The following is a 27863-nucleotide window of genomic DNA, read 5'->3' as shown; positions in this document are numbered from 1 at the left end:
CTGCTGATATTGATGTTGCTTTTACTTGCGTTATGTCAGCGGTTCCGAGCTTTCTGTCAAAATTTCATTCATGAATTGAGTTCAGAAACGTCTCGTAAAATGGTCTATTGTAGTGATGAACTTTATCTTCGCCTACATGTTAGTTATGTAAAGTAGTTACTAAAACGCAATAAATTATGATGCGGAAATATGAATATCAAATTGATTAATCGAATAGCTTGTCTATTTTAGTTTTCTGCTATTTTTGCCACTATTTCATTAAAAAAATACATATCGACTTCATTGAAAACAGAAATGGTAATGACGGACCCCCCTCTAAATTTTGGCATGTGTCAAGTGTTGCAGTTATCGAACGGCATTCGATAACTGCAATGTAAACATGTTGCAGTTATCGAACGACGACTGTATATTGAAAGTACAAGTTTAAATTGACAAAGAAGATACGTTTCGCTCGCAATTCGTATACGCTCTATTTTTTTTAACCAAGTAAACCATGGTGTTAGAGAAGTGGCATCTTTTGCATCAGCTGTTCCTGTTACTACCGTGCTGGATCGAAACCCGTACAGTATCGAAATCCGTACACTTTGATGTTTTTCTTCAGTTTTAAGCATTATAAAAATGAAAATTCATATGATAGTTACATGTACATGTCCGTTGAGCTGTTGACCTTCTGTTAAATTAAACTATGCGCCAGTAGGCCATGAAATAAAAATATTAAAAATGAAATGCGTTTTTCAAGTGGGATATAAGTGTTTTACTCTGTGAATCTTTTTGAAATTGATGGAAAAGGTAAGTCTTTGTCATTTTCGAGCTGTATATTGTCTGGTAAATAGTGTAAATTGTATTTATTCAACAAAAACTGTGCCGTACGGATTGTGATCCTTGTTAATTGCTTGAATCGAAATCCGTACAGCGTGTGTATCATGCATATATTGTTGAACTTTCTTCTTGTTTCCAGCATATAATGGAAGAAAACAAGTATAAAAGGAGCTGTGACTGAGGTGCGCAAGGTGAAGTCGTACCGGGAAGCTTCGAGAGGTTCTGGCGTTCCGATTTCTACGACAAGGGGTGCCGCAACGAAACGCTACGAAAATTGCACTATTTCAGCTGATAAAAAAAATAGAAAACCGTGTGAAACTTTTGGAACCAATTAATCCTCAAAAAATATATTTTCTTAGATTTAAAGATAAATTATAAATAAAAGATGTACATTTTTGTACTTCTATATCTATACGGATTTTAATTCATTGCTGTATGGACTTAGATCCAGTCTATATCGCGTGTGTGCGGATTTCGATTCAAAAGTGTACGGTTCTGATTTAGACAAAAAACTGTGTACGGATTTCGATTCAAAACATGTTCTATTTAAACATATTTTTTTCGAGTTTCGGAGTGATTTTAACCATTTTGAAAACAGAACAGTGAGTAAACATGTCAGTTTAAAGCAATTTGTGATTTCTTGATTTTCTATTGACCGTCGAAGATTATCATGTGCTTAGGTGTACGGATTTCGATCCAGCACGGTACTCGCCCGTGCGTCGCAATAGTACCAAGATTTGGCTTTTGAGAGGCTGTTTTTGAGATTCTCTCGCTCGACTTCTTGCTGTGTGTGTTATATTTTATTTTTGCCTTGCATCGAAGAATGTATGTTTGGGAAATGAATTGGATTGTGTTACATATTTTATGCACACGGTGTTTTCAGTTGGCCGTTTTGAAACCAATTGATCTGTTTTTTTCTCTCTTCAGATGTTTTATTAGAGTATATACTTGAATAGATAGAATTGTGCTGGTTGTCTCTAGAAGTAGGGTACTATGAATCTTTAAACATGGTCGTAACTGATGGCACCGCCTACTATGGAAAGTCCTGACCGGACGGTTACGTAAATTTTCCCAAATAAATGCTGTTGTTTTATGATGGATTCTCTTAGCTGTTGGACAAATTTTGCTCCACATTAACAAATTTAATTTAGTTATATTAAAATCTTGTTGGTCAGCGTGACAATAAACCATAACAATTAAAATTCAATTGCGATTGTTTTTGCGTTTCGTAAATAAACTTAGAACTCTGTGTTGTTTGATATGCATATTTGCATTTTTCTAAGTTTTCTAACTGTGACTACAAAGAATTTTTTTGAACTCAGTAGGTGTTTTAGTTTAGTCATTTGAAAGGTAAGAGATTATCGATGCTAATCGCCGTGTCCCTGCGCGTCTGCGTCGGTAGTAAGGAATGGAGCGGTCGTCCATAATGATTCGGTGTAAACGCGTCTTCAGCCTAGGAGAGCCTTACCCAACTAAGGGTTTTCAGAGTATAGTAACTTTGCGAGGTGTATCAAGATAATTATTCATGCCTCACGGTGACCGTTTAGCCGGAGACTGCTCACTCGTTGCTTCTATATAAGCACGCTGCAGACGGGCATAAATTTTTATCGTTCGATTTAGTCGGAGATTGCGCACCCATCATTTCTATATAGGCATGTTGAAAATCAGAGTAGATTTCATTCGGTCGATAAATATCGTTATTAATCTAACGTCTACGCAATATATACCTTACATTGTACGATTCGTCATTTACAACGGTGACCAAACCCTACCTTTCCGTCGCAATCGTGGAGATGCAGAGGTAAACTCGGCCTCCGACAGCAACTACTGTGACACCTCCTCCCTTACAATCTCCATCGTTACCCTAACGACCGTAAGGACGTGGCCGGCACTGTTATGGATCTATACAAAGCGGAAGCCACTGAGTTGTTGTACATTGAAGATGGTAAACTAATCCCAAGTTGCCACATATCTGGTTCTTCGTGCAACTTCACTAGCTCAGACTCATCACGGAGCAACTACAAAATGTGCGGTCGTCAAGCTCAAAGCTCTAAGTTTGAACAGCTAACAATGTGTATTTAAAAAAAAATCAGATCATATAAAAGTATGTTTTTTGGAATAATCAATTCATATTTTTTTTTAACTTTTTTCCAAGGAGAATTTTGAAAAAAAAAACTACCTTAAACTTTGCTGAAAACATTACATAAATAGAACAAACCGTTTTGGCAAACCGAAAACAGCGAGAGCGTCATGAAAATTGTCCATTTACAAATGCTAAAACTCAGTCAGTTTCCAAAGGATTTCCTTCATTCTTCAGTAATCGATTGGAAAATTAGCTATGTGTGTACCAAAACGCAGAAAGAAATGTCATTTTTTTCTAACTTTTGTACTATTGAAAAATGTGGAGCTTTGTTGAACGCACGTTTCGACCAATCAGAGCTGAAACAAGGCCTTCTTCCCCAGCACAGCCGACGCTAAAGTGTACCAATGATTTTAATTTATAATCGATCTGCGGATGTTGTTGTGCTCTAGCACACAAAGACACGCTTACCGGAAGTTAAACTCTCAGTAGTCACGTATAGAAACTAACATCTAAAAATCTAGTCTTCATTGTACAACCGATTAGTGCAGCAAGAGGATTGAGCAGGCTACTCATGCGATCGCAGCGTTCCATAGAAGACGGACAAACCGGTGGACCGCAGCACTGCACAGTATTGCTGAACATGCTGTCGGCATCTGTCGCGTCGCGTTTGCTTTTAGCCGTTTGGCTAATAGCTGTGAGTGTACTGGTAGCGTGTGTCTTGTTAGCTTACTTGCAGTATTTGGGGAGCGAAGTTACCAATTGATTAATAAAAAAAGAGTGTTGTTATCGAATTATCACTGAAATTTACCGTTCTACAGAATTAAATTGATTAACCCCTACCGAGTGTGTTTTCAAACTTATTTCAAAACATACATTGATATAAGACAAGCTGTCGTAATTCTACGTTAACTTTGCGGTCATGTCTTATAAACAACCTTTTCAATTTTTTTGGAAGTTGTAACTTTTATTCTTATTTGGACATGATTAAACAACCATTCATAGTTAATTAATTTTTTTCAGTTTTCATAAGAAAAAGCCAGTTCGAAAACGACAATTGAATACAATTGTCCTATGTTGCATGAAATGGTTCTAAAAAAAGTAAAAAGATTTAAAAAAAAATTTGATTGGTATGATGTCTTCGGCAAAGTTGTAGACCTCAATTTTGACCTTGTATATTCTTTCCGGTATATATTTTTCCTGGAAGGAAGGGGTCATTTTCTCGAAAGAAATTACAAAGTTTCACTCAAACAAAACATTAGCCTATTTGGCGTGGAAATGCGCTTTATTCTCATTTTAGGTTCTGAGTTGCGCAATTGCAAAAAAAAACGAGCACCAGTTTTGATGTCATTTTGTACTATTGGTATTTTCTTGAATCACGGCTTATTTGTGAAAAGGATGTAGGTAAAACGGGAATTGGTGATTACAAATATACTTCGAGCCAGAATGGTTTGTTTAATCGGTGTGACATCTTCTATTTTAGATAATTGTTTAAATTTTTTTTAAATTCTTTTTTGTTGGATTTTTTTTCCATTATACTTTTTTCGGCAAAACATTTTTTTTTCTGCATATTTGCCGAAGACGTCACATCAATCAAACAAGCCGTTCTGACTTGAAAATTTGTTGATTTTGTCAAAATATGAATTTAGTACGCTTTTGATTTGTTTCAATTTATGTTTAAATTCGTCTCACTTTTTCTGCAAACTACAGTATTTAATGTTTAATTAATCGACCCTTTAGTGCCCAATACCGCCATTTGGCAAGCTTTAGTCGAAGTTCTGAAAAGCTTCAATAAATACTTAAAAAGTGTTTATAATGGTTCATAGTAATTTTACCGAAACCCATCTCGAAATTAACTTGGGCACTAGAGGGTTAAGCAATAAACATTTTTTTTTGCTCAACTATTTTCTCTGTTTTGCTTAATATGGCCCACAATCCCTTTTTTTGTGCTTCGGAAAAAAAATATTTCTAGGAATTCATTAGCTATCCGCTGTCCGTTAAATGCTGGATTGTTATTCTTTCGTGCATTCTTGCCATTTCACCGGACATCGCTAATGGTCAGTTTGGCCAGGAGCAAAAATAAAAGTCAAATGGATAAGGTGTTAAACACGTTGCTTGCTTGCGTTAGTAATTATGTCATCAATCGGAAAAAAATTCCCCTTAGATTTATTGATTTTCGCTCTGACTTGTTTTTGTTAATTATTCTGTGCTGTTGTTGTAGAGCCAGAGTTCGACTGTATGCTTCACTGCTATTTCAGTCCCATCGCAACGAGACAAATTAAATCGGCACCATGAACTTGACGGCTGCACTTGTCTGCCACATTAGGCAAATTACTACCACCGTCGAGGATTTCCCAATTCTCGAGTGGTATTGGTTGTAGCGCGGCACCAACACTTGATCCCACTGCTGGGTGGTGCTGGCTGGTAGTGTGTGCCAGCCGGTGCGATTCTATAAAGCGAACTGCCGGCCGGCTGTCGCGCGACAGTCCATTCCAAATATCACTTAACTCAACTCACAGTACGTCCGGAATACGTTTCAAGCTGCCACAGCCAGTGAAATGAGTCGACCGCAGATGATTGGTACGATTTCAGAGTTTGATAGTTCGGTTGATGACTGGAATGTGTATTACGAGCGGTTGGAGCAATTTTTCGATGTTAATGACGTTCCAGACGCGAAGCGGAGTGCTTTTTTAATCAGTGTTATCGGAGCAAGTGCGTACAAGAGTTTGCGGGATTTGTGTCACCCGATAGCACCCAAAGATAAGCCATTTGTCGATCTCTGTGAGTTGCTGCGAAAGCAATTCAGCCCACAGATTTCGATTTTTCGAGAAAGAGCCTGTTTTTACAACACCCGCCAGGAGTATCACGAAAATGCGACCCAGTGGTATGGAAAACTTAAGCGGTTGTCAGTAAACTGTAAATTCGGCGAAAGTTTGCAATCCATTCTGATGGATAAGTTCATCACGGGATTGAGACCGGGACAGGTGCTGGATCGATTGTGTGAAGAAAATGAAACGCTTAAACTAGAGCAAGCATTGGATATTGCTGTTAACAAGGAGTGTGCTGCCAAAGAAAACGCCTACGCTCCGGTGCGGCCATTCTACAAACCTCAAATCTGCCCCGCACCGAGGCTTCAAACTTGCTACTCCGGGGGACAACCAGCCCGACCAGAAAAACCTCAAACAGAAAACTTTTTCGCAACCAACACATTGTGTTCAGCTCCAAAACAGCTTGGATTTAAAGCACCTGCAGCACCTTTCGGCGGATCCGGTGGTACCGGATTATTTGGGTCTCCAGCGCTTGCCTCCGCTCCAGCTCCTTCACTATTTGGAAAACCTGCGGAGGGCGCCGGTTTTGCATTTAGAAGTCAAACAGAACCGCTTGCTGCAGCTCCAGCATCCTCCTTGTTTGCTGCATCTACAGGAGGTTTCGGTGGCTTCGGAGCCCCCGCACCTCAATCTGATTCGGTGCCGCTCAATTTGGAATCGGCGGACGAAACACTGGCCGTTGACAATCCACCTGCACTTGGAGGGGCCAACTTGGAGGTGCCAAGTGTGGAACAGACAACGAACCCCACCCTCGATGGCCTACCGGAGGGAGCTAATCGAGTTGGTGGCACGGCAAAAAGGGGACGCGGAGGTCGTGTCCGCACTCGACGCCGTGGTGCGGCTCGTCGCGGCGGTGCTGGCGATGCTGCTGATAAGGCTTCTGTTGACGGTGAACAGGAAGCATGACTTCTTGAATGAGCGAATGGGTGAATGAGAAAGTGTGATATACCTACTACTTTCACGTTGTTTTCTTGTAAGTTAGTTGATATGATATTTAATGAAAGCTCTAATTAAAATGTTTTACAAAGAAGTATTAGTTTATTTGTGAATTCGACATCCGAAATTCTGCCTTGGTTAGTCATAAACAAAACGTTTCATTTCGAACAAGTTCGAACAAGCCGCTAATTTATTTTGATATGTTTTCATGATTGTAGATTTCGCTACTCAATTAGAGAAAGCTATTGGTGTCCAATTTATGACATCCAATTATCGAAGGGGACTCAGGCAAAGTCAAATTAATAGCAAAAGAATTTTGCTTGGGGCCATTCCGGCATTCAATGCAATATGAAGCGAAAACTCATTATATGAAAATAATTCAATATAGCTAATCCAGAAGCAATATTTAGTACTTGTTGACAATTATAGTTCGTTTCGTTAAACTGATTCTACCGGAGCTGAGTTTCAATTTATGATGGAAAATTGCTAAAAACGGTTTAGTGTTGTTTGTAATCTACAATTCATCAAAGTATGCTGACAACGTTTCTGGAACATCAGAATTTAAATTTGAACGCATTCGGGAATCTTCGAGGTTTATGTTTAACCTTAGCATTCTTCATTGGTTAAATATTCAAATGATATTAGTAGTGAAAAAACTGGCTCGAGGACACTGTTGAGCGCCTTTGAGTCAGTATTCTGGAATGAGATCAGGTGGTGGGCATTCGTATTTATGGTTTAACATCGCCCTTGATACGTAGAAGACTCGATCAGGAGAGCATAACTAAAATATCACGAAATTCTATCAACGGGAGATACAAATAACATATTTTGATACGATTTTGTATTTCCCATTTGCTTTTGATAACAAAATTGAATCTGAATGAGTTAGATTAACAAATACTGAAATGAAGTTGTTCTGAAACAAATCTAACAAATTTTTCGTCTCTATCAAAACCTGTTGTTTATAACAATGGTTGTTATTATACTGTTTCATGTGCTATTTTATTTTGTTAGAAAGCTGATACGTTAGTAACAGAGTTTGATATGGGTTTGATATTAGTAGAATAATTTTTGTTATGATTTCTGTTATTTTAACACCTAACGGGATCAAAATTAAAACACAACCTGAAAGGTTTTTCACTTAACAAACTAACAGGCTCTGTTACATTTTTGTTTTGTCTTTCTGATCGAGTATGTGCTGGTGTTGATGGCTCCCCGATCAGAAAGAAAAAACAAAAATATAACAGAAGCTGTTAGTTTGTTACGGGAAAAACCTTACAGGCTGTGTTTTCAATTTGGTCCCGTTAGGTGTTAAAATAACAAAAATTATAACAGAAATGATTCTACTAGTATCAAACACATATCAAGATTTGTTACTAATGTATCAGCTTTCTAACAAAATAAGATAGTTAGACTTGTTTCAGAACTACTTCTTTTCAGGTTTTGTTATTATAACACATTCAGATTCAATTTTGTTATCAAAATTATATGGAAAAATACAAAATTGTATCGAAATATGTTATTTGTATCTCGCGTTGATAGAATTTTGTAATTTTTTTTGTTATGCTCTTCTGATCGGGTTGGGATTAGTTTATCATCTTCAGTGTACAACAATTCAGTAGCTCCGCTTTGTATATATCTATAACTGGGCCGGCCCCGTCCTAACGATCGTTAGGGTAAGGAAGGATGTTGTAAGGAAGAAGGTGTTACAGTCATTTTTCTCGGAGATCGAGATTTTCTATGCATCTCCACGACTGCGACGTAAAGGAAAGGTATGTGTCAAGGTGGTCAGTAACCAAAACGAACAATGTTGCGCGCGAAGATAACTCATTACGAAGACAAACGATGAGTATCTCGCTGTCATCAAAAACTGCAAACTTATGTGAGCGGAGGGCCCGAGAACCATTCACCTCTAGAAGCATCCAAGTGTTCAAATAGCTGTCAATTAGCAATCACAATTATCCTCGAGCAAGCAAACGCACTTGGGCAGACGTGGTTCTTTGAAAAGTGTATATTACATAGTCATTGAATTAATTACGATATTTATCGACCAAAAAAATTAAAAGCGAGTTAAAGCGAGATGTATGAATCCTGATAGAAGTATAAGATTGTAGAATATTAGTATTTCACGACTTAAAGTGTATTAGTATATCAAGATTAGATATTCAATTCTTAGATTTAAGGATTTGCAAATTTGGAGTTTTTTAATTTTGATCTCATAATTTTGATGGGGTTTCAGAATTTTATGGTTTTCAGTGTTTCGGGATTTCAAAATTTACTGATACTAGGATTTGAGTACACCAAAGTCGCTTTTTACGCGTTTTTTTACGCGGATTCCGGAATTTACGCGGTTTTTTTACGCGGAATCCGGAATTTACACGGAATTTTTTTTAAATCGGTTTCCGGTTTTTCTTTATTTGGTTTCCGGAATTGACGCGTTTTTCACGCGGATTTCGGAATTTGCGCGAATTTTTTCTACGCGTATTCCCGAATTTACGCGGATTCCGGAATTCATCTGGTTTTTTTACGCGGTTTCTTTTTACGCGGCACTAATCCCCCGCGTAAAAAGCGACTTTAGTATATTTCAGGATTTGAGCATTCAAAAATTGAAGTATTTAGGGTTTCCTGGATTTATGAATTTAACGATTCAACGATTTAACGGTTTATTTCGGGATTCAAATATTCAAGAACGTTAGCGATTCGAGGGTTTAAGGATTTTTAAGGATTTATTTTGGAAATTTATAAAGATTATTTTCGGTTCTGAAAATAATTGTCACAGAAGTAAAAATACAAAACCATTCATTTAGTAGTGTATTTGAGAGAATGAGTAATCAGATTGAGATAAAATCGCATCGCATTTCTATTTATTGTGAAAATAATTAAAATGTTTTTTTTTTTCGAAAAACAGTTCACTAAAGTCGCTTTTTCGCGGGGGATACATGCTACGTAAAAAAAACCGCGTAAATTCCGGAATCCGCGTAAAAAACGCATAAATTCCGGAATTCGCGTCAAAAACCGCGTAAATTCCGGAATCCGCGTGAATGAAAACTTGTAAATTTTGGAATACGCGTAAAAACCTGCGTAAAAAACCCGCGTAAAAAGCGACCTTAGTGTGTTACATTTCAATCTTTTTACCTAAGCTAAACTACCTAACCTTGTTGTAATTTAAAAAAACGGTCGAAAAATGAATCCCGAAACCCGAGAATTTAACCCATTATGGACCGGGGGTTCGGTTTTCCGAACAGTACTTTAGGAATTTTTCACGAATAACTGAGATAAGATAAAAACATTCCGTCTTCTGCATATGATAGCTGGAAATGTTGGCTACAAAAAAAATGTACTGGACACCCCTCCCCAACCATCCCGTAGGGTGGCTAGCGTTTCGCGCAGATGTGTTCAAAAACACAATTTTCATTATAATTTTTTAAACTGAAAAAAATAATTGAAGCTATTGATATTGATATATTCTAGTTACTAATGGATGACTTTTACTTTGTACCATTTATCAATACTCTACGAGCATTGCAACGCGCGTGCCCCTTGATCGAAAATGACTGTTCGTTTTTCCGAACAGTGGTCCTATAGGTGTTCACTTTGTTTACGTAATGTCAAACGCAGTTAGTTAAAGTTTATTTTATAGTGCGTCAATTACTATTGTTTCATGTGGACTGAATCTGTATTGAAGCTATCGTAAGTATCAGTTTCATGTCTTTTGTTTACTTTGCTCTAAGTGTATCTATAGTGAATTCGATCTACATGTTTAGAAATCAAGATGAACCGACTATACTATACTGGAGGAAGAGAGTGATGATGAAGAAACTTTAGCTATTCAACGGGCATCTGAAGTAAATGTGGTATATATTTCCCCTCCCGTTGATTTTAGGTATTAGACAACACTTTCCAGCTAGGACTCACGATGAAAAATCAAGAAGATGAAGGCATTGTCACAAACCCACAATATTCATTTGTAAAAAATGTAATGTTTATGTACATCCCAAATGTTTTCAAGCTCTTGAACCATATAAATAATAAATTTCAATGAAATCATATGATTCAGGATTCATTGCTTTTTTATCACACATTGGCCCACTGTTCGGAAAAACGAACAGTGAAATACTCGGTTGTGGAAAGTCGGAAAATTTTTTCTTCACCATTTTTTTCTTGATGAGAACAATACAAGCCTGTGTTGTGAAAATCGCGTTGGAGAAAAATCAGGATCTAGGTCCGGTCATAATGGGTTAAATTGATTCATCATGCCAAATAATTTGTTTTATTCATTCACTGTTATCTAAAAATTTAAACATTTTTGATTTATGATGTTGCTTCATGCATAAGTTTTCTATTTGGCATCATACACAAATTACAGAACGCATGAAGGGGGCGAGAGAGCAGTTAAGTTTACGTTACTTGTTGTTATATGAGCCATTGCGGAACAGAGTGGTCTTTGTGCCATTGAGCAAATTGTCGAATTGCTGTCCGAGGTTGATTGGTCTAAGGTGATTCAAAATTCTGACGTTGACTGTGCAGTTAGCTGTTTCAATCGTACTATTCAGAATTGCATCGTTCAAGCTGTACCGCTAAAAACCCGATCAGAAGAGCATAGCTAAAAAATTACAAAATTCTATCAACACGAGATACAAATAACATAATTTGATACGATTTTGTGTTTTCCCATATGCTTTTGATATCAAAATTGAATCTGAATGAGTTATAGAAACAAATCCTGAAGTGAAGTTGTTCTGAGGCAAATCTAACATTTTCTTCGTCTTTATCAAATCCTGTGGTTTATAACAATGTTTGTTATTATACTGTTCTATATGCTATCTAATTTTGTTAGAAAGCTGATACGTTAGTGACAAAGTTTGATATGGGTTTGATATTAGTAGAATATTTTTTGTTATAATTTCTGTTATTTTAACACCCAACGGGATCAAGTTTAAAACACAACCTGAAAGGTTTTTCACATAACAAACTAACAGCTTCTGTTACATTTTTGTTTTGTCTTTCTGATCGGGAAGGCCGCCGAAAAACCCTGTATGGTCCAACAAGCACCTCCGCATCCTGCGTCGACGGCGCTCCAACTTGCTGAAACAGTATTGCCAGCATAGAAGCTTGTATGCGAAGCGACAATTTGACGAGGCGAGTCGAACCTACCGTGGTTATAACCGTTTCCTATACAAAAGGTACGTGAGGCGAAGAGAGGAGGATCTTTGGCGAAACCCTTAACGTTTTTGGAGCTTTGTAAACTCAAAGCGTAAAGAGAATGGTTTTCCTATTCTGATGCACCTAGGGAATGTTCATGCCGCTTCTACGGAAACCAAATGTGCTCTTATTTCTCAACAATTTGCTAGCTTGTTTGAAAACCGGGTGCCCACTGCGGAGGAAATAGACATCGCTGTCAGTCTAGTACCAAGAGACGTGATAGATTTCGACGTATTTAATATTAACGCTACGATGGTTGAAGCTGCATTACAGAAACTGAAGCAGTCCTATAAGCCAGGCCCCGATGGTATTCCCTCTTGCATCTTCAAAAAGTTCAGCGCTTCTCTGACTGCTCCCCTCCAGGCGATTTTCAATAGATCACTTCAACACCAAGTATTCCCATCGGAATGGAAGATTTCCCATATGCTGCCGGTGCACAAGAAAGGCGAAAAGTTATCGTGGCATAACCTCTTTATCAGCTGGATCAAAATGCTTCGAGATCATCATGAAAGATATGCTATTCAGCTCTTGTAGGTGTTATATCAGCATCGCTCAACATGGATTCTATCCTAAACGCTCCGTGGACACTAACCTGTGCGAGTTCACATCATTTTGTATCGGTGCAATGGATGGTGGAGCTCAGGTTGATTGACATCAAAGCCGTATTTGACACCGTTAATCACGATATTCTCCTTGATAAGCTGCATCGTCTTGGAATGTCCGACAATATTTGCAGCTGGCTTCGCTCCTACATGAGCAACAGACAGCTCTTCGTAAAAATTGGATCAACAGTATCTGAAAGCTCGATCCCCTCCTCTGGCGTGCCTCAAGGAAGCAATCTGGGTACATTGCTGTTTGTGATATTTTTTAATGACGCGACGATACTTCTTGCGAATGGTGGAGTACTAATCTACGCTGGCGATTTAAAAATCTACCTGATCATACGAAATGAAGCTGATTGCAGAGAACTCCAGAACCTGTTGGATAAATTCGTTCATTGGTGCAAATCAAACTTCCTGGTAGTGAGTGTGGCAAAGTGTTACGTGATTTCATATCGACGACTTAAAGGACCTATCCTATACAACTATGTTATCGGTGATCAGATACTCGAACGGGTTGACGAAATCAGGGATCTTGGAGTATTGCTTGACTACCAACTCACATTCAAGCTGCATTATTCCGCGATAATAAACAAAGCCAGTCGTCAACTAGGTTTTGTTCTGAAAATGGCAAACGACTTTATTAACCCCATCTGCTTACGTGCTCTCTATTGTTCCCTAGTTCATTCGATACTCGAGTTCGCATCGGTCGTCTGGTCACCATATGAAGCTGTGTGGAAATCTAGAATCGAATCTGTTCAGCATAAATTTGTCCGTCGTGCGCAAAGAAGACTTCCATGGCGCAATCCCAACGACCTGCCTTCTTACGAACATCGATGTGTCCTATTGGGTATAGAGCCACTGGAGTCCCGTCGAAATATAAACCAAGCTGTGTTTGGCGCTACAATACTGCGCGGAGAAGTCGATAGTGCCTTCTTGCTGGAGCGCATGAGAATTTATGCTCCCGCACGTGTACTGCGTCCACGGCAACTTATTCTGCCAGAACCAAGGAACACCGTATACGGTGATAACGATCCAGTCAACACAATACGCAGACGTTTTCAAGATGGCTATCACGTTTTCGACTTTAATGTTTCTTGTGTCAGTTTTAGACAACGCTTGCGAACTGTATTTTTAACTTTAGACTAGTTTTAAAACCATCATTAAGACCACGATGTCAGAGGAAATTTAAATAAATAAATAAATAAATAAATGAATGTTTATAATCATTAGAATAGTAGCAAGAAAAATGTAAAAGAATAATGAGTAAAAAAAAAAATATTGGAATGCGCATCAATTAACTAATTGTTCTAAAATTTCTTGACTTTGCACTTTGTTTTTAGATAAAACTAATTTGTGAAGTGAATTTGGAAGGGTCATTCTGATTGCTCCGATTACAAAATCGTGAAAGCCACTGTTGATTTCAAAGGGCAGTTTAAGACACGTCCTGTCCAATTACCTGTTGATAATCGTCTGGACCACTGGGTCACGTTTTCATAGTTAAAAAGCAAAAAGTTTCCAACCACCACTACTACCTGTCAATGTATTGCTTTGAAAGCATTTCAAAGCAGAGCTTTAAAATTTTATTTAACTCAGATTAGCAGATAAGATTTTTTTTAAATCAAGTATTATAGGAACCTTTCCTTTCGTTTCACATTCAGGACGTGTGCAAAGTCTGAAAAAGATCACACCAGACCGTTGGATAGATGGTTATCATAAACATATATTTATCTATTTACTTTCGTGGTATGCACATCTATTCACTGGACTGGAAAGTACTGATTGCGATAAGATATAATTTGAAAATTAAAAACAATGAAAGAAAAAAAATCCCCTTCGATTTCACTCGAATGACACCTTTCAAACTCCTAACTCAACATGATGAAATTCAACGCAACCAATGGGCTAAAATCTTTCCCTTCATTCCATGTTGCCTATCTAATCCGGTAAAACCATGTTAGCTGACTCATCCGCTATATTTCGATTTCTAACCGGCAAAACAAACTTCCCCTCTCTGTTGGGTGGTGAACTACTCGAAACCACTACCGTTCCGTTTAGTGTAGCGACACTGTAGCGCCTATAATCGTGTAGCGAATAAAACCGACTTACGTACACTTGCGAGCGCGTGTAAGCATATAAGCAGCTGCCTTGCCATCCGCTGTTACTCAGTCCTCCAGACAAAGTTCCCAAAGTTGGGTCCAAGCGGTCGTGAATTTCAAAGTTAAAAGACAACCGAGAAACGCGTTCAGTATGGTTCTACAAAATATGATCGGTTCCATTCCCGAGTTCGACGGTTCGGTTGACGATTGGAACGTCTATCAGGAACGGTTAGAACAGTTTTTCGAGGTTAATGAAATCCCGGACAACAAACGGGTGGCGCTGTTAATCAGTGTTATTGGAGGTGATTCGTACAAAACCCTGCGGGATCTGTGCAATCCGGTTCTGCCGAAAAACAAAAGCTTCGATGAATTGTGCACCTTGCTGCGCAAGCAGTACACCCCCCAAGTGGCCATTTTCCGCGAACGTTCCTCCTTCTATAATTCTCGCCAGGAAGACTATGAAAACGTGACCCAGTGGTTCGGACGGCTGAAGAAACTTTCGGTCGACTGCAAGTTCGGGGAAAACCTGGAAGCGATTCTGCTGGACAAATTTGTAACCGGGCTGCGAACCGGCCAGATTATGGACCGGCTGTGCGAAGAGAATGAATCACTAACGCTCGAACATGCGCTTGAGCTGGCGGTGAACAAAGAATGTGCTATCTCCGGTCAGAGTCACTAAGCTTTAGCGTCACGGTGTGATAAAAATGCACTATGTGTGAGATTGAATGAGGGTACGAGTGATTTTTTTTAATTTTACTGAATGATGAGAGGAAACCATGTGTGAGTCATATTATGTAATTTATTTGATTTAAAAATAATACTAAGTTGTTAAAAAATAAATTTCTAGTTAAGCAAACTGTTTTTATCTATATTCATAAAAAAAGAAAATCCTCTCATTTTCATAATTATGACAACTTACTATGTGGCGGAGAAAAAGCAAGTATTGTTCGGTGTTCCAATCTAATAAAAAATGTGGTTTCCCCGGTGTTAAATTCGCATATGAAAACATGAAAGCACGAGAAGAGTGAAAATCGAGCAAGAAACCCCGGCCGTCGCTTTCGGGAAACAATGAAGGGCGAAAAAAAACACGCAACGAGATGAAAGAATGTGACAAGTGTGACCATGATGGGAGCTGTGCTAGAACTGCACCCGGGAGGGGAAAATTTGCCACGACACGGTATGTTGAAGCAGCCAGGACTTGACTTTTATTCGCTCCGGTTGAGGGTTTTGGTTTGTTTTACGTTGACGCAGGTTGTTGAAACGTGTGATGTGCATATTAGCAGACGTTTGTAACTTTCGAGCAAAGAGAAAAAAAGAACTAAATGTGTGCATAGTCAAGTGACTTTTTGGAAAGCTCAACAAAAGATTCTTTTCGCTGAAACTTTACCGGCCCCAGAAAGGAACTTGAAACTCAGTGCTTGTGATTGAGTGACGTTTTTGCAAATTAAGAACCGGAAAATTTTTGTTTGTTCTTGTGCAATGGAAAAGCTTCTGTTGTGGTTCATTTGTGCATTGATTGTCTTTGTAGAGAAAGCAATGTGTGTACGTTTTGATCAGAATCAGAAAGATATTTGTTTAGAGTCAGAAAACTACAGCTTCAGAAGACTCATTTATAAAAAGATTAAAGTCTACCGAAGTCTTATTTATAAAAATCGAAAATTTTATAGTTTCCATTAGAGTGTACCTAATCGAATCCCATGTTTTCGAGCAAACAAATTCAATCGGTCAAACTGACAAAAGTGAAAAAATACATGAATGACAAAATAAGACAAGGGGTCAAAAATAATACATATAAAAAACACTAGAAAAGGGGGTTAATGATGTCCTAGAGCGATGTCCTAATTATGAATTAGTTTCTTGCATAATGGTGCTTTATAATCCAGACCTACCTACAAAAAATTAGTTCTCTATGACTTCATTAACCCCCCAGACGATAATTGGACAAACCTGACGATAATTGGACAAATACGACGATAATAAAGCTAATACCTGACGATAATAAAGCTAATACCCTATGGAGCAGAATCGCGCCAAATGATCTGGAGAAAAACTGTCTGAGAATGAGTTGTAGGGAATTAAAAATTCATCTTAAAAAAATATACGCAGTACAAAAAAAAATTATTTTTTGACCAAAAAAAAATAAAAATAAACATTAATAGAGATTAGATTAATTTTTTTATAAAAATTCTAATTCAAACATTTTTCAAAATATTTGTATTCTGATGATTTTAAAAGATGCAGAGAGTCATTTTGAATCAAAAAGCTCTTGGTAGTTAACATTCTAAAGGCATCGGTTTTCGAGTTATTTTTAATTTAAGCTCGAAAAATTAATAATATTTAGGAAAATACACGTTTTCCTAATTTGTCCGTGGTTCTCTAGCAAAAACCATGCGTTCATTGGAATGCTTGATCAAAAAAAAAATTCAACTCGTTTTTTTAATTGAAATTTAATGTTTATTTATAATTTTTTTAGGTCAAAAAAAATTTTTTTTGGGCAGTGTATATTTTTTTTATGATGCAGTTTGAATTCCCTACAACTCATTTCCAGACAGTTTTTCTATACAACCAACGGTTTCTGGGCTACAATGATTCGAATAAAACCTATGCCAAAAGGCATACGCTCTTCATCTGTGAAAAATGCTAAGTTTGCTAAGCCAAATACGTGTGCAAAGTTTTATTCAAATCAAAAATGGTCGATATTCGACCATAGGTCATTTGGCGCGATCTTGCTCTATGGCAGTAATAGCAGTAAAAAAATGATAAACATGAAAAAAAGTGACAAAAATGACAGAAAGGATTAAAATAACGAAACTGACACATACCTATTAAAAAATACGAAAAATACAAAAATTAAGAAGAAAAAAAAATTAAATTTACAAGCAATACAAAAGTTACAAAAATTACAAAATTTTTGGAATTCTGAAAATTACAAAAGTAACAAAAATTCCAAATATAAATAAAAAATAGCTAAATAAATCAATTTTCTAGAATTGATTTTATGGTCCTTAATCCTATGAGAGCTACGGGGAGATATCCCGAATTTTAAAATGGCGATTTTCTTATCTTATTCAATGTTTTACGTGATATTTATATAAAATGACGAAATAGAACGCGTGCTGCACAGAATTACGGCATAAGGAGAGTTTAATAAACATAATTGAATAATCAAATAATTGAGCAAACAGAACGTAATGTACATCTTTGCTTTACTATCAATAGCAATTGCTTCACAGAATATTATAATTAACAAATATGTGACTTCTCTGTATGCCTGAAGGGCACTGGGTACTGAAATGCCGCTGCGACATTCTTGCTGATTGTCTTTTGTGGCGGGCCCCGATTGCTGTGCACAGGTTACGGATTGTTCGTACTCATTGATGGAGTAGAACTGTTTTATTGTAAACCTGTACCCCAATTAGGTACAACATAGTTGATGAAACTAATGACCTGCTGGGGATTGGAGCTCCATGCTTGGTATGGAGTTAAAAGGTAACTTCCTAAGAAGTTGTACCTAGAGGAAGCAAGAGCTTCGCAAGAGCAAAGCAAATGCTCTGAACTCTCTGGTTTAGATTTGCAGAATCGGCAGGTGTCGTTCAACACTACGCCGATTTTCTTTAAATGATAAAAAGCGGGACAGTGTCCGGTGAGGAGTCCCGTGATTATCCGTAGGTCACTACGATTTAGACTAAGTAGCTTTCTGGCGGTTCCAGGGTTCGGATAGAGAAACTGTTTAGCTTGTCTACAGCCCTGTGCCTGTTGCCATTGGGATACTATTTCTAGCCCTTCCCAAGTTAGTAGTTCGCTTTTGATAGCGGAAATGGACGTACCCAGAAACGGCTCGGGGCCAATAAACCGCTGAGCTGATCCCTGTCTTGATAGGTAGTAAGCGTGTTCATTACCCTCGACTCCGCAGTGTCCGGGCACCCAAAACAGAAAAACTGAATTCTGTCGGGTAAGTTCCCGTAGAGTTTCAATGCATTCCCAAACAAGTTTGGAAGCGCATTTGACAGACTTAAGTGCTAGTAGTGCTGCTTGACTGTCCGAGAATATACCGATTTTCGCATGTCTGTAGTTGCGTTGCAGACATATTTTTGCGCAGATATATATGGCATATACCTCTGCTTGAAAAACGGTGGGCCATTTTCCCAGGGAAAACGTTTCCCTGATACTGGGTCCGTATATACCAGATCCCGTTAGGGATCCCATTTTCGAGCTGTCCGTATAAAAACTGACGATGCCAGGTGGAAGATTAGGCCCTCCATTGTTCCACATAGAGCGGTTTGTTTCAATCACTGTATATGAAATATCCATGTTGGTCCTAACGTCCATCCAGTCGGAGACTGTGGTTAATAGCGGAGTTAGTTTGAACTCCCTAAGTATGCGAAGGTGGCCGATTTGGTCCCCTTCAAGTATGGTTTCCCTCCTTTGCAACCTTAGAACGCCAAGCTCTGCTTCCTTTTTCACATGAAGATGTAGAGGTAGTAGGCAAAGCATAGCTTCCATGGCTGCAGTTGGAGTTGTTCGCATAGCGCTGGTAACCGAAAGACATGCAAGTCTTTGAACTTTTTGAGTTTGGCTTGCGCAGTCACTTCGTTCACCTTAGGCCACCACACTAGGGTAGCATAGGTTATTCTTGGTCGGGCAATGGTCTTGTAAGACCAGAGTGCCAAGTCTGGTTTCAGTCCCCAGGTCTTACCGAACAGAGTTCTGCAGGCCCAGATCGCTGAGATCGCTTTCTTAGCGGCATGATCCAGTTGTGCAGACCAGTTCAGTTTCTTGTTCAGAATAATTCCGAGATATTTGACTTCATTGCTGAAGCCCAGTCTAACTCCATTCAGTACTAGATATCGTCCTTCGTCTGCCGAATGGAATTAGGACTGTTTTTAAGGGGTTTATGTTTAGACCTTCCTGTAAACACCATGACATGGTGGTATTCAGAGCCGTTAGCATTCGGCTCGACAGAGTTGCGTCATCTTTACCTCTGACGATGAGGACGATGTCATCGGCGTATCCAATGACCTCGTAACCAAGCTGTGAAAGCTTGTTGAGAAGTGCGTCGACAACTAGTGACCATAACAAGGGCGAGAGAACTCCTCCTTGCGGGCATCCCTTGATCACTGACATTGTTACAGACGAATCTCCCGTGACGAATCTTGCTGTGATCACTCTGCTAGAGAGCATTGCGTGTATCCAGTTCCTTGAAGTTTGGTCGATTCCCTTATGAGAAAGAGCCGTATCAATTGATGCAAAGGACGTGTTATCGAAGGCCCCTCAATATCAAGAAAGGCACATAGCGCCGTCTCCTGATAACTCAGGGACTTTTCAATCAACGTCACTAAGCTGTGAAGAGCAGTTTCTGTTGACTTGCCGCTTTGATAGGCATGTTGGTTCCTGTTCAGCGGGGAGTCTTTAAGAAACTCATCACGGATATATTTATCCATTATTTTCTCCATCAACTTGAGAAGCGATGAAGCCAGACTTATGGGTCTGAAAGTTTTAGGTAGGGTTTTGTCCTTTCTTCCAACTTTGGGGAAAAACACTACCTTCACCTTCAGCCAGTTATCCAAAATATGGCCCAGGATAAAGCTGGCTCTGAAGAGGTTGATGAGCTCGAACATGATAACTGCGGCCGATTTTTGTAGAAAGATGGGTAGTATGCCGTCTGGACCAGGAGACTTCATAGGGTCGAATGAGCTTAGAGCCCAACTTATTGAAGCTTCCGTGAACAGTCGACGGGCCAGCAGGATGGACTCCCGAGACGCCATATGTCTCGAATTGTCCTGCCGCGACCCATCACTATTCAGTTCTTCGGTCTCTGTCGATCCAGGAAAGTGGGTGTTCATAAGAACCGCCAGCGTTTCCTTGGTAGTGGCAGTGAGGCATCCATCCTCTTTCCTCACCTGTCCTAAACCGTTAGTATGGTCTTTGGACATCGCCTTTTGGAGCCGCGTAGCTTCCGGCAGAGTTTGGATTCTTCCACAGAAACTAACTCTGGATTTCCGTTTACCCTTGCGTAGCTCGGCGTTGTACTTAGTGAGGGACGCCCTGTAGTCGTCCCAGTTAGACGTGACTTTTGCCCTGTTGAACAACCGCCTAGTTTCCCGACGAAGGTCACTAAGTTGATCATTCCACCAGGGTACGTCACGGCATACTGATGGCCTTGCAGTACCGCACGAGCGCAGCAACTTCGGGTGGCGGAATATCACCTTGGTCGCCCGGGAAGTAGGCCGACGCGACAACCATTTCCTGCTTTCCTCTGGTTGTCGGTACTTCAACCGTGACGGCAACGACGTCGCGTTGGATAAATTCTGTAATAAGTAAAAATTTTAGTTCTCTATTTAGCAGAATTGCAGTCCTTGGTTTGGACTGCGTGTCACAGTAGATTAACCTACCGTTAGGAGCGTTAAGTCCGAGAACTTTGGATTCGTTGATCCACGGCTCGTGGATGAATGCAGCCGCTAGCTGCTCTTTGGCGAATCTCCTGCAAAGAACACCCGAGGCGCCTTTTGCGTGATGGAGATTCGCTTGCACGCAGCGAAGGCTGTTCATTTTGCAGTGAAGTTGCCGTCTTTGTCCGGATCGGAAGATGATCCTGGTATTGGCTGACGGCTGCCAACAGCGGTTTGGCTGGTTGATGGAAGTTGTTCTTCCTCACTGTTCGGCTTAGGTTGCAGCAGTCGATTGGCAACAGAAGGTCGTCGCGCACACTGTGGCGGTTTTTGACTCCGGGGGGTGCGACTTTTCGGTGGTTGATGCTTCACACTCTTGCGAGTCTTCGGCGGAACCGTCCGAGCAGCCGCGGGGTTGCGTTGTTTGGGTGGTGACAGGGCACTCACGGGGAAGCATCCTGCGCGTACCTTCCCAACCGCAGGGTTGCGTTTGGGTGGTTGTGGGGCACTCCCGGAGGAGTTTCCCACGCGAACCTTTAGCCCATTCGCAGGATCGCTTTGCCTGGGTGGTGGCAGAGTACTCCCGGAGGCGTTACCCGCACGTACCTTCCCTGACATTGCGACGGAGTCTTTCCTGCCTGTGACGTTCGGCCTTCCGCTTACCTTTCGGATGCGTGCTTTGCCGAAACCGTAGTGCAGTTCATTATTTCTACTCTCAACGAGTTTGGCCAATTCTTCGTCGATATCCAGAACTAGTTCGACCAAGGTCTTTACCAATTTACGGTTACAGACTCGCCACATTTTGGTAGAGAGATGGTCGTTCTGATTCTGGAGTGAACGAAGAATCTTCTCGTCTGGAGAGTTCGCACTGTCCGCGAAGTAACCGACATACCGTCTGGCCTTCGGCTGATCCTTCATGTGGTATACACGAAGTTGTGCTCCCTCCCATGGTACGAGAGAAGGTACCTCCCTTTCCAACCACTGCACTGTGTCGTTGTTGGCACAGGCAAGTTGCAGGAAGCCATTTTTTAGATGGCAACCGTTAAACTTGGGCTTGGTGGTTGGATTTTCCTGGTCCGCAATGTGATCGAGGATGGAGGTCCGGACAGCCTAAAGCTGGTCCGTTGTGAGTAGGGAGCTGGGGTGGGTAGCAGAAGTAACCGCAAGGCTTATAGCTCCCACCATGTCCCTATATGTGGCCTTCGGTAGCGGCTTCGAACCCGATGACCCCAAACCAGTGCCGTTCCGCAATTTTTTAGGCTGTGGACACTTAGTACTGGTGTTTAGGGACACCAAGTCGTCCGACCGCTGTCGCTTGACGGCGACTTGGTTCGATTGAGCAGGCTGCTCTGTTGGAAGGAGGGCCAGCTTCCTGGCTTCTTCGTACGAGAGACCGGAGCGAAGATTTTTGCTCAGTCGCCGCCTTTGCGCATTTGAAAGTCGCTTGACAAGGGGTGCCGATGATTCGGGTTTTCCTTCGTCATCGGGCCTTGTCTGTGGACCGGGAACTAAGTCCATTTGACTTTCGTCATTCCCTTGTGGAGAAAGTAGGATTAAGGATGAAGCAGAGGGTCCTCCGTCCAGCGATTCGCTGTCGAGGTTTAAGTCATCCTCATGCTCCATCTCCTCCGTTCTGCCCGGTGCGTTTGTTTTTATTGGACTACGCTCCGTTGAGTCCATGGGTTCCGGCAAAGAAAGGCTGCCGGTGGCCGAATTTTGTGAAGTTTTGTCGTTCATAAAATTCCCACGAGTCGCTGGGTAAAGGAGAGTCCGCTGCATCAGTGACCCGCGTGATGCAGTAAGGGCATATTACTGTGAAGGGTGCCCTGGTACTCCACAGGCTCCGTTAGAGGCTGGGTATTTCTTAAACCCCCCCCCCCACCACGTCGGCACGGGTCGCATAACACCTTAGCTTAGGGGTTTTAACCATTGGATTTTACGCAACAGCCATGGTTAAGAGCTGTTGCAACCATCCTCCTTTACAGGGGCTTTGGACCCTCTGCTACAGTTCTCAATAATTCAAGTCTATTCGTAAAGGCTAAACTGAACCAAGAGAATCGTAACAGGCGGAGTTAAAACTGACTTAATATTTCTTCTTTTATCCGTTTGTTTGTTAAAATATCTACATTCTACGATATCTACTGGTAAACTTATCTACAATATATGTTACCTTTATTGACCAGTATGAAAAATACATAAGATAAAATTCAGAAAAAATACACATTTTAATGTTATTGAAGATTCTGAGGATTTTTGTTCGTTTTACATCTTAATAACGTAAAAAAAAAACGAATACATCTTAATGGTTACCGCAATTTGTCAACTTTGCATAAATATCCAGAATGGACACTAAGTTTTATTTTTATTTTTCAAGATACTATCCTTTCAGGTCGACACAATCGGGGTAATCGGGGTGATACACGAAAGTTTAAAATTGACCCTAAGAAAACAGCCTAAACGACCGTATGCTAATCGGGATGATGTACAGAAACCAAAAATTAACCCCAGATGCCATTTTGAATCTTTTCAGGGCTACCATATTATTTTCGGAGAGGTATTTTATAAGTGTCTATGGGTCTGGATATCATTCCAATTCCGAGATGAGGTGGTGGAGGTAGTTTTTGATTACCGTGGAATGGGGTGAAATTGATCACCTGAAAATTCGTGATAAAAAATACTAATCAAAAGATATCGCTCTTACAACACTAGGCAATTTTAACGTGTCTTCAAACGCAACTTCTGCATGATTCGCATACCTGTCAAAGTTAACCCTTGCATGCCCGCTGGAATTTTTCATATTTTCGAAAAATTCTTTTAACTCAGTCAAAACTCAATCAAATTTGACCAAACAGGTTCCAAATAACAAAAAAAAAGTATTGAATTTACTTAAAGTAATCTTAGTTGAGGATTTACTACGTTAAATTTGGAGAAGTGAGTAAAGTTTGATAAAAGCTAAAAAAATGTAATTTTCAACAATAATCATTCCATACCATTAAAGAAATACTGATGAATTCGCAGGAAACCACAAAGATTTTTAATTTCAGAGCTAGTTTTTGAGATTTTGCAACAACCCAAGTTGAAATCGGTCTAACGAGGATCACATAAGAGCAAATTTAGCAACAAGCAGCTCGTGAACCAAAATAAACAAATTTTAACCTGAAATATCGTTATTTTCGTTTCTAAACTAGCTGTGAATGTTATTTTTCAGCACATAAATCATCATTTATCTTTAGCATATCGAAAAAAAAGCACATTGCCAAAAGAATGTATGGATTTCAATGGTGATCAATTTCACCCCAATTTACCTCATAGTATCGTATTAGTTAATTGGAAATTGTTATAAAAATTGATCAATTTCTCCCCATTCCATGGTAACTTTGGCTGTTTTTGAAAAGTGGAAGTGAATTTTAAAATTGCATTCGGAGTTGATTTCCGGTTTCTAGGTATCATTCGGATCCCAGAAAAAAAAACATATTGAGTGGTATTAGGCCATCTCAGGTTGTTTGATATAAACCGAAAGTTGCCATTTTTGAATTCAAAATGGTGTCTTGGGTTTGTTTCAGGTCTCTGGACATCATATGATTCCGAAAGTACTCATATGAGATGGTATTTGGTCAATTTTGGGTGTTTTCCGGAAATTGGAAGTCACCATCTTGAATTTAAAAATGGCATCTGGAGTTGATTTCCGTTCTTTGGGATCATGGTGATATTTGACCTTGTTTTATTTAATTGTTGCTATGGCCTAGAATCCCAAGTGGAAGCTATTCCAGAAAGACAATTCTGAAGACATATCACAATAACACCCAAAACCATAAAAATGGACCATAAACCGATAATTGGAAAACTCTACTCAAATATTAATGAAACTCCTCAGCTTCGGAACATATCCCCGGAAAACAGGATTTCCGAGAATTAGTAATTTTTTTCGGGGCACCATCGACACCAATTCCAAAGTAGATAAGTTGCCGAATCGTTTAATGCAGTCTGATGAATCTGTCGGATGAAAGCTGTAAAAGTTATGAGAATTTTATTTTGTGGATAGGTGCCTAAATACCCGTCCGGGACGCAAGGGTGTTTTTTCTGTCGGGCACATAACGGTTACAATCATTAGAAATTGGCATCGCTCATTCCCCCTCCTAGCCCGTGGCGTCCCATGACGCGCTCGAGGTCGGTGTTGTTGGAGCAAATTTTCGCGTTGAAGTCGTCCAAATGGATTTGGATGTCACTTTTTGGGACTCTCTACCACGCTGTTCAACTGACTTTAAAAGCTCTCTCTCTCCTGCAAGTCGGCAGCATCTGTTGGCGCGTAACACTGTATCATAGCAAAAACATCATATCAAGAAGACTGGCATCTCTGGATCGATCCCATACAAAAGACAAGCGTCAAATCAAACAGCGCACTCCATCTAATAAAGGTGGAAGTTTGCTATGAAAGTGCTGGTGATACATCGCTGCGAAGACAGAGTGTGCGTATGTGGTAGACCAGCCTGTACGTTCGGCTTGCATTCGCATCGCCGGCACACATACTAGCATGCGTCAGTTCCACTTTTACTCGAAAGACTGCGCTGCCAAAACTGTCGCTCAATCTCAGGCAGAGTTCCCAGTCTTCATGATATGATGTTTTTGATTATAGTGAGGTTTCTAACCCGAGTTCTAAATCTGGCAACGATTATTCCCTCGTTTATCGGCTCCCATCTCATTAAGGCTGCCTGTGCCTTTGGGCTTAGTAGAAGTCCTACTTCCGGTTCACGGTTCGCGTTTTCACCTCGTATGCCAGAGTTTAATAACACTTGCTCAGATACTGTTTTATGTTCACCAGTGTTCAGCCATTGGACTTCGCTCAGGCCCAGAATATTGAGCTCTAGGCGGCTAATTGAGCCAGCTTGCCCTGCTGGGCAAGGGTCAAGACGTTCCATGTTTCGATTCAAGTCCGTGTTTTCATGCTGAAGGTCGTTGCCAAAAATCCAGATTGATATCTTTCTTCATTTTTTTGTTATTTTTTGTTGTTTCTAGTACAATTAGGTGGTAGCCTAATGTTGCCATCTTGGCTGTAGCTGCATTTCATATTCAGCCACTCGCTCCGAAACAGACGCTGTTTAAGCCGCCCCTAACATGGGGAACAGACGCTTAGTTTTAGCACTCCCTAGCTTAGCTACCCAAGCACAAGACTTGCGCATTACCGCGTATCATCCAACTTGTTTAAATTTTCTGGCATTGCCATTATTTATGCATGCATGATAGGGTGCCAATCAAGTATAGGGAAAAGTTTGACCATTGAATTTCAAAATACAGCAGCTTTCGAAAGTTTTGCCTTCTCGAGAAAAGACCCTATGTAAAATTTAAGCACAATCTGGTTTCGTTAAGTGAACCCCATAGCGATCAAAGTTTGATTTTTTAATTTACGTTATTCTTCTGGAATAACTTCTAAAAAATTTGATATTTTCTCAAGAAACTCCCGTATTTCAACACCAAATATCGAAATTCTAATATAGACAAACATTTAAGAACAAATTTGTAAATTTGAGCTGATTGTACCACAATCCTTCTAAGAAACTATGTAAAGAGTATGAAATTCAAACGAAAAAGTAACCATGTTTAGCCGCCTGTCATCGACTAAGATGCAAATACCTGCAGCTGCAACCTTTAACAAATCATTTTTATGTCCTAAATCTTTCGTTTGGTGGTAATTTAGTGATAGTATCTCGCGCGGAACACATTTAAAAGTTTACATGAATTTAATTATGGGTGGTGCTCTCTGACTTTATTACTACGTTCCCTTTCACGATTAATTATAATAACAGTTTAGCACATACCTATCCAAACAACACCGCAATAGCAAAACAAACCTGTTTTCTGAAAGCTCATGATGAAAATAAACAGATTAACCTCTTGAATTTGTTCTACAGCGGATATGTACACAATGTAAAAAAACACATCTTTTTAAGTTGATTTTGCGAGTGTCAAACACCTTCCCTTATCTCGTGTTCAAATGTAAATTGTTCATAAAAGAGGCCAACAAAAACAGCTTTTCTGCATTCCCAGGTCTATAACCGATCCATTTAATCAATAATAGCCAGAAAACAAAAAAACTTTTTTTCTATTTTTGGCCTATGGGCGAACCACTGTGCGAGGAGGCGATGGGTGGAGGCTTGGATTGGCCAGAGCTATGTTAGGCGTTTCTTCCAAGTTGCTTTCTCCATTTCATACCCAAGGTCGTCCTTTAAAATTTAAAAAATATATCAAAAAACCCGTTCATTCTTGGCATGGTTCGATTTTGGCAACAGACAAAATTCTGGTGTGTTGCCAACATCGAACAGAGTCTGTATATGGTACCCTTACTCTCCCCCTCCCGGGTTGTCAAACCATCATGAAACATTTCTCGTAACCAAAAACCCTAACATGCCAAATTTGGTTCCGTTTGCTTAATTAGTTCTCGAGTTTCACGGAAATTTGTGATTCATTAAACAAAAGCGCTCCTTTCCAGAGGGGGGAGACATTTCGACCCATCATAAGAACCTTCTCCAGCCCCAAAAACTCCTACATACAAATTTGCGCACGTGTGTTTTAAAACTACTTATAAGGTGGATTACACGTACTGATGATAGAGTTTTATGAGGGATTCTTCAAGTGTTCATCAATCATTCTTGAGGACTGTTGATCAATATAAGCTACTTTAAAACTAAAACTAACTAAAACTAAAGCAAACTAAACTAACTAGAAGTACTTTAAAAAAAAAACGCTAATAACAAATGGCAGATTTAGTAACACTTTGATAAAAGTATCACAAAATAATAATGAAAATCGTTATATGTAACGTCAAAGATTGCTTCACTCTATAAATATAAACTTCAAGTAGTACTGCAGCGAATATTGAATATTTATATCATGATGAAACTATGATGAAATCTCGT

General features: G+C 39.7%; 4 protein-coding genes across 10 annotated transcripts in view; 2 read left to right on the top strand and 2 right to left on the bottom strand.

The window, feature by feature from the left end:
* The window catches only part of LOC129721459 (opsin, ultraviolet-sensitive), a 253856-nt gene that overhangs the window by 19280 nt on the left and 206713 nt on the right, over positions 1 to 27863 (bottom strand). The gene's annotated exons all lie outside the window — the stretch shown is intronic.
* LOC129721461 (uncharacterized) lies at positions 5369 to 6757 on the top strand. The gene has a single exon (XM_055674026.1). The coding sequence runs from the start codon at positions 5458 to 5460 to the stop codon at positions 6631 to 6633; it is 1176 nt and encodes a 391-aa protein (XP_055530001.1). The 5' UTR covers positions 5369 to 5457; the 3' UTR covers positions 6634 to 6757.
* Positions 15242 to 27863, top strand: part of LOC129721457 (protein yellow-like) — a 73358-nt gene continuing 60736 nt past the window's right edge. Inside the window, exon 1 of the mRNA XM_055674016.1 lies at positions 15242 to 15740. Within this exon, the coding sequence (XP_055529991.1) occupies positions 15661 to 15740 (80 nt within the window). The 5' untranslated portion in view covers positions 15242 to 15660. The remainder of the gene's footprint in view (positions 15741 to 27863) is intronic.
* LOC129721465 (uncharacterized) lies at positions 20458 to 22803 on the bottom strand. Of its 2 annotated transcripts, none has more exons than XM_055674039.1 (2): positions 20956 to 22803; positions 20458 to 20871 (listed from the first exon to the last, which is right to left on the bottom strand). In XM_055674039.1, the coding sequence occupies exons 1-2, from the start codon at positions 21110 to 21112 to the stop codon at positions 20705 to 20707; spliced, it is 324 nt and encodes a 107-aa protein (XP_055530014.1). In that variant the 5' UTR covers positions 21113 to 22803; the 3' UTR covers positions 20458 to 20704. Both variants share the same exon structure in this region; 1 of them encodes a protein (XP_055530014.1).

The sequence above is a fragment of the Wyeomyia smithii genome, chromosome 2, assembly GCF_029784165.1.
Source record: "Wyeomyia smithii strain HCP4-BCI-WySm-NY-G18 chromosome 2, ASM2978416v1, whole genome shotgun sequence".
NCBI classification, from domain to species: domain Eukaryota; kingdom Metazoa; phylum Arthropoda; class Insecta; order Diptera; family Culicidae; genus Wyeomyia; species Wyeomyia smithii.
Note: the sequence above shows the minus strand (reverse complement) of the source record. Positions and strands in the feature narration are given on the sequence as shown.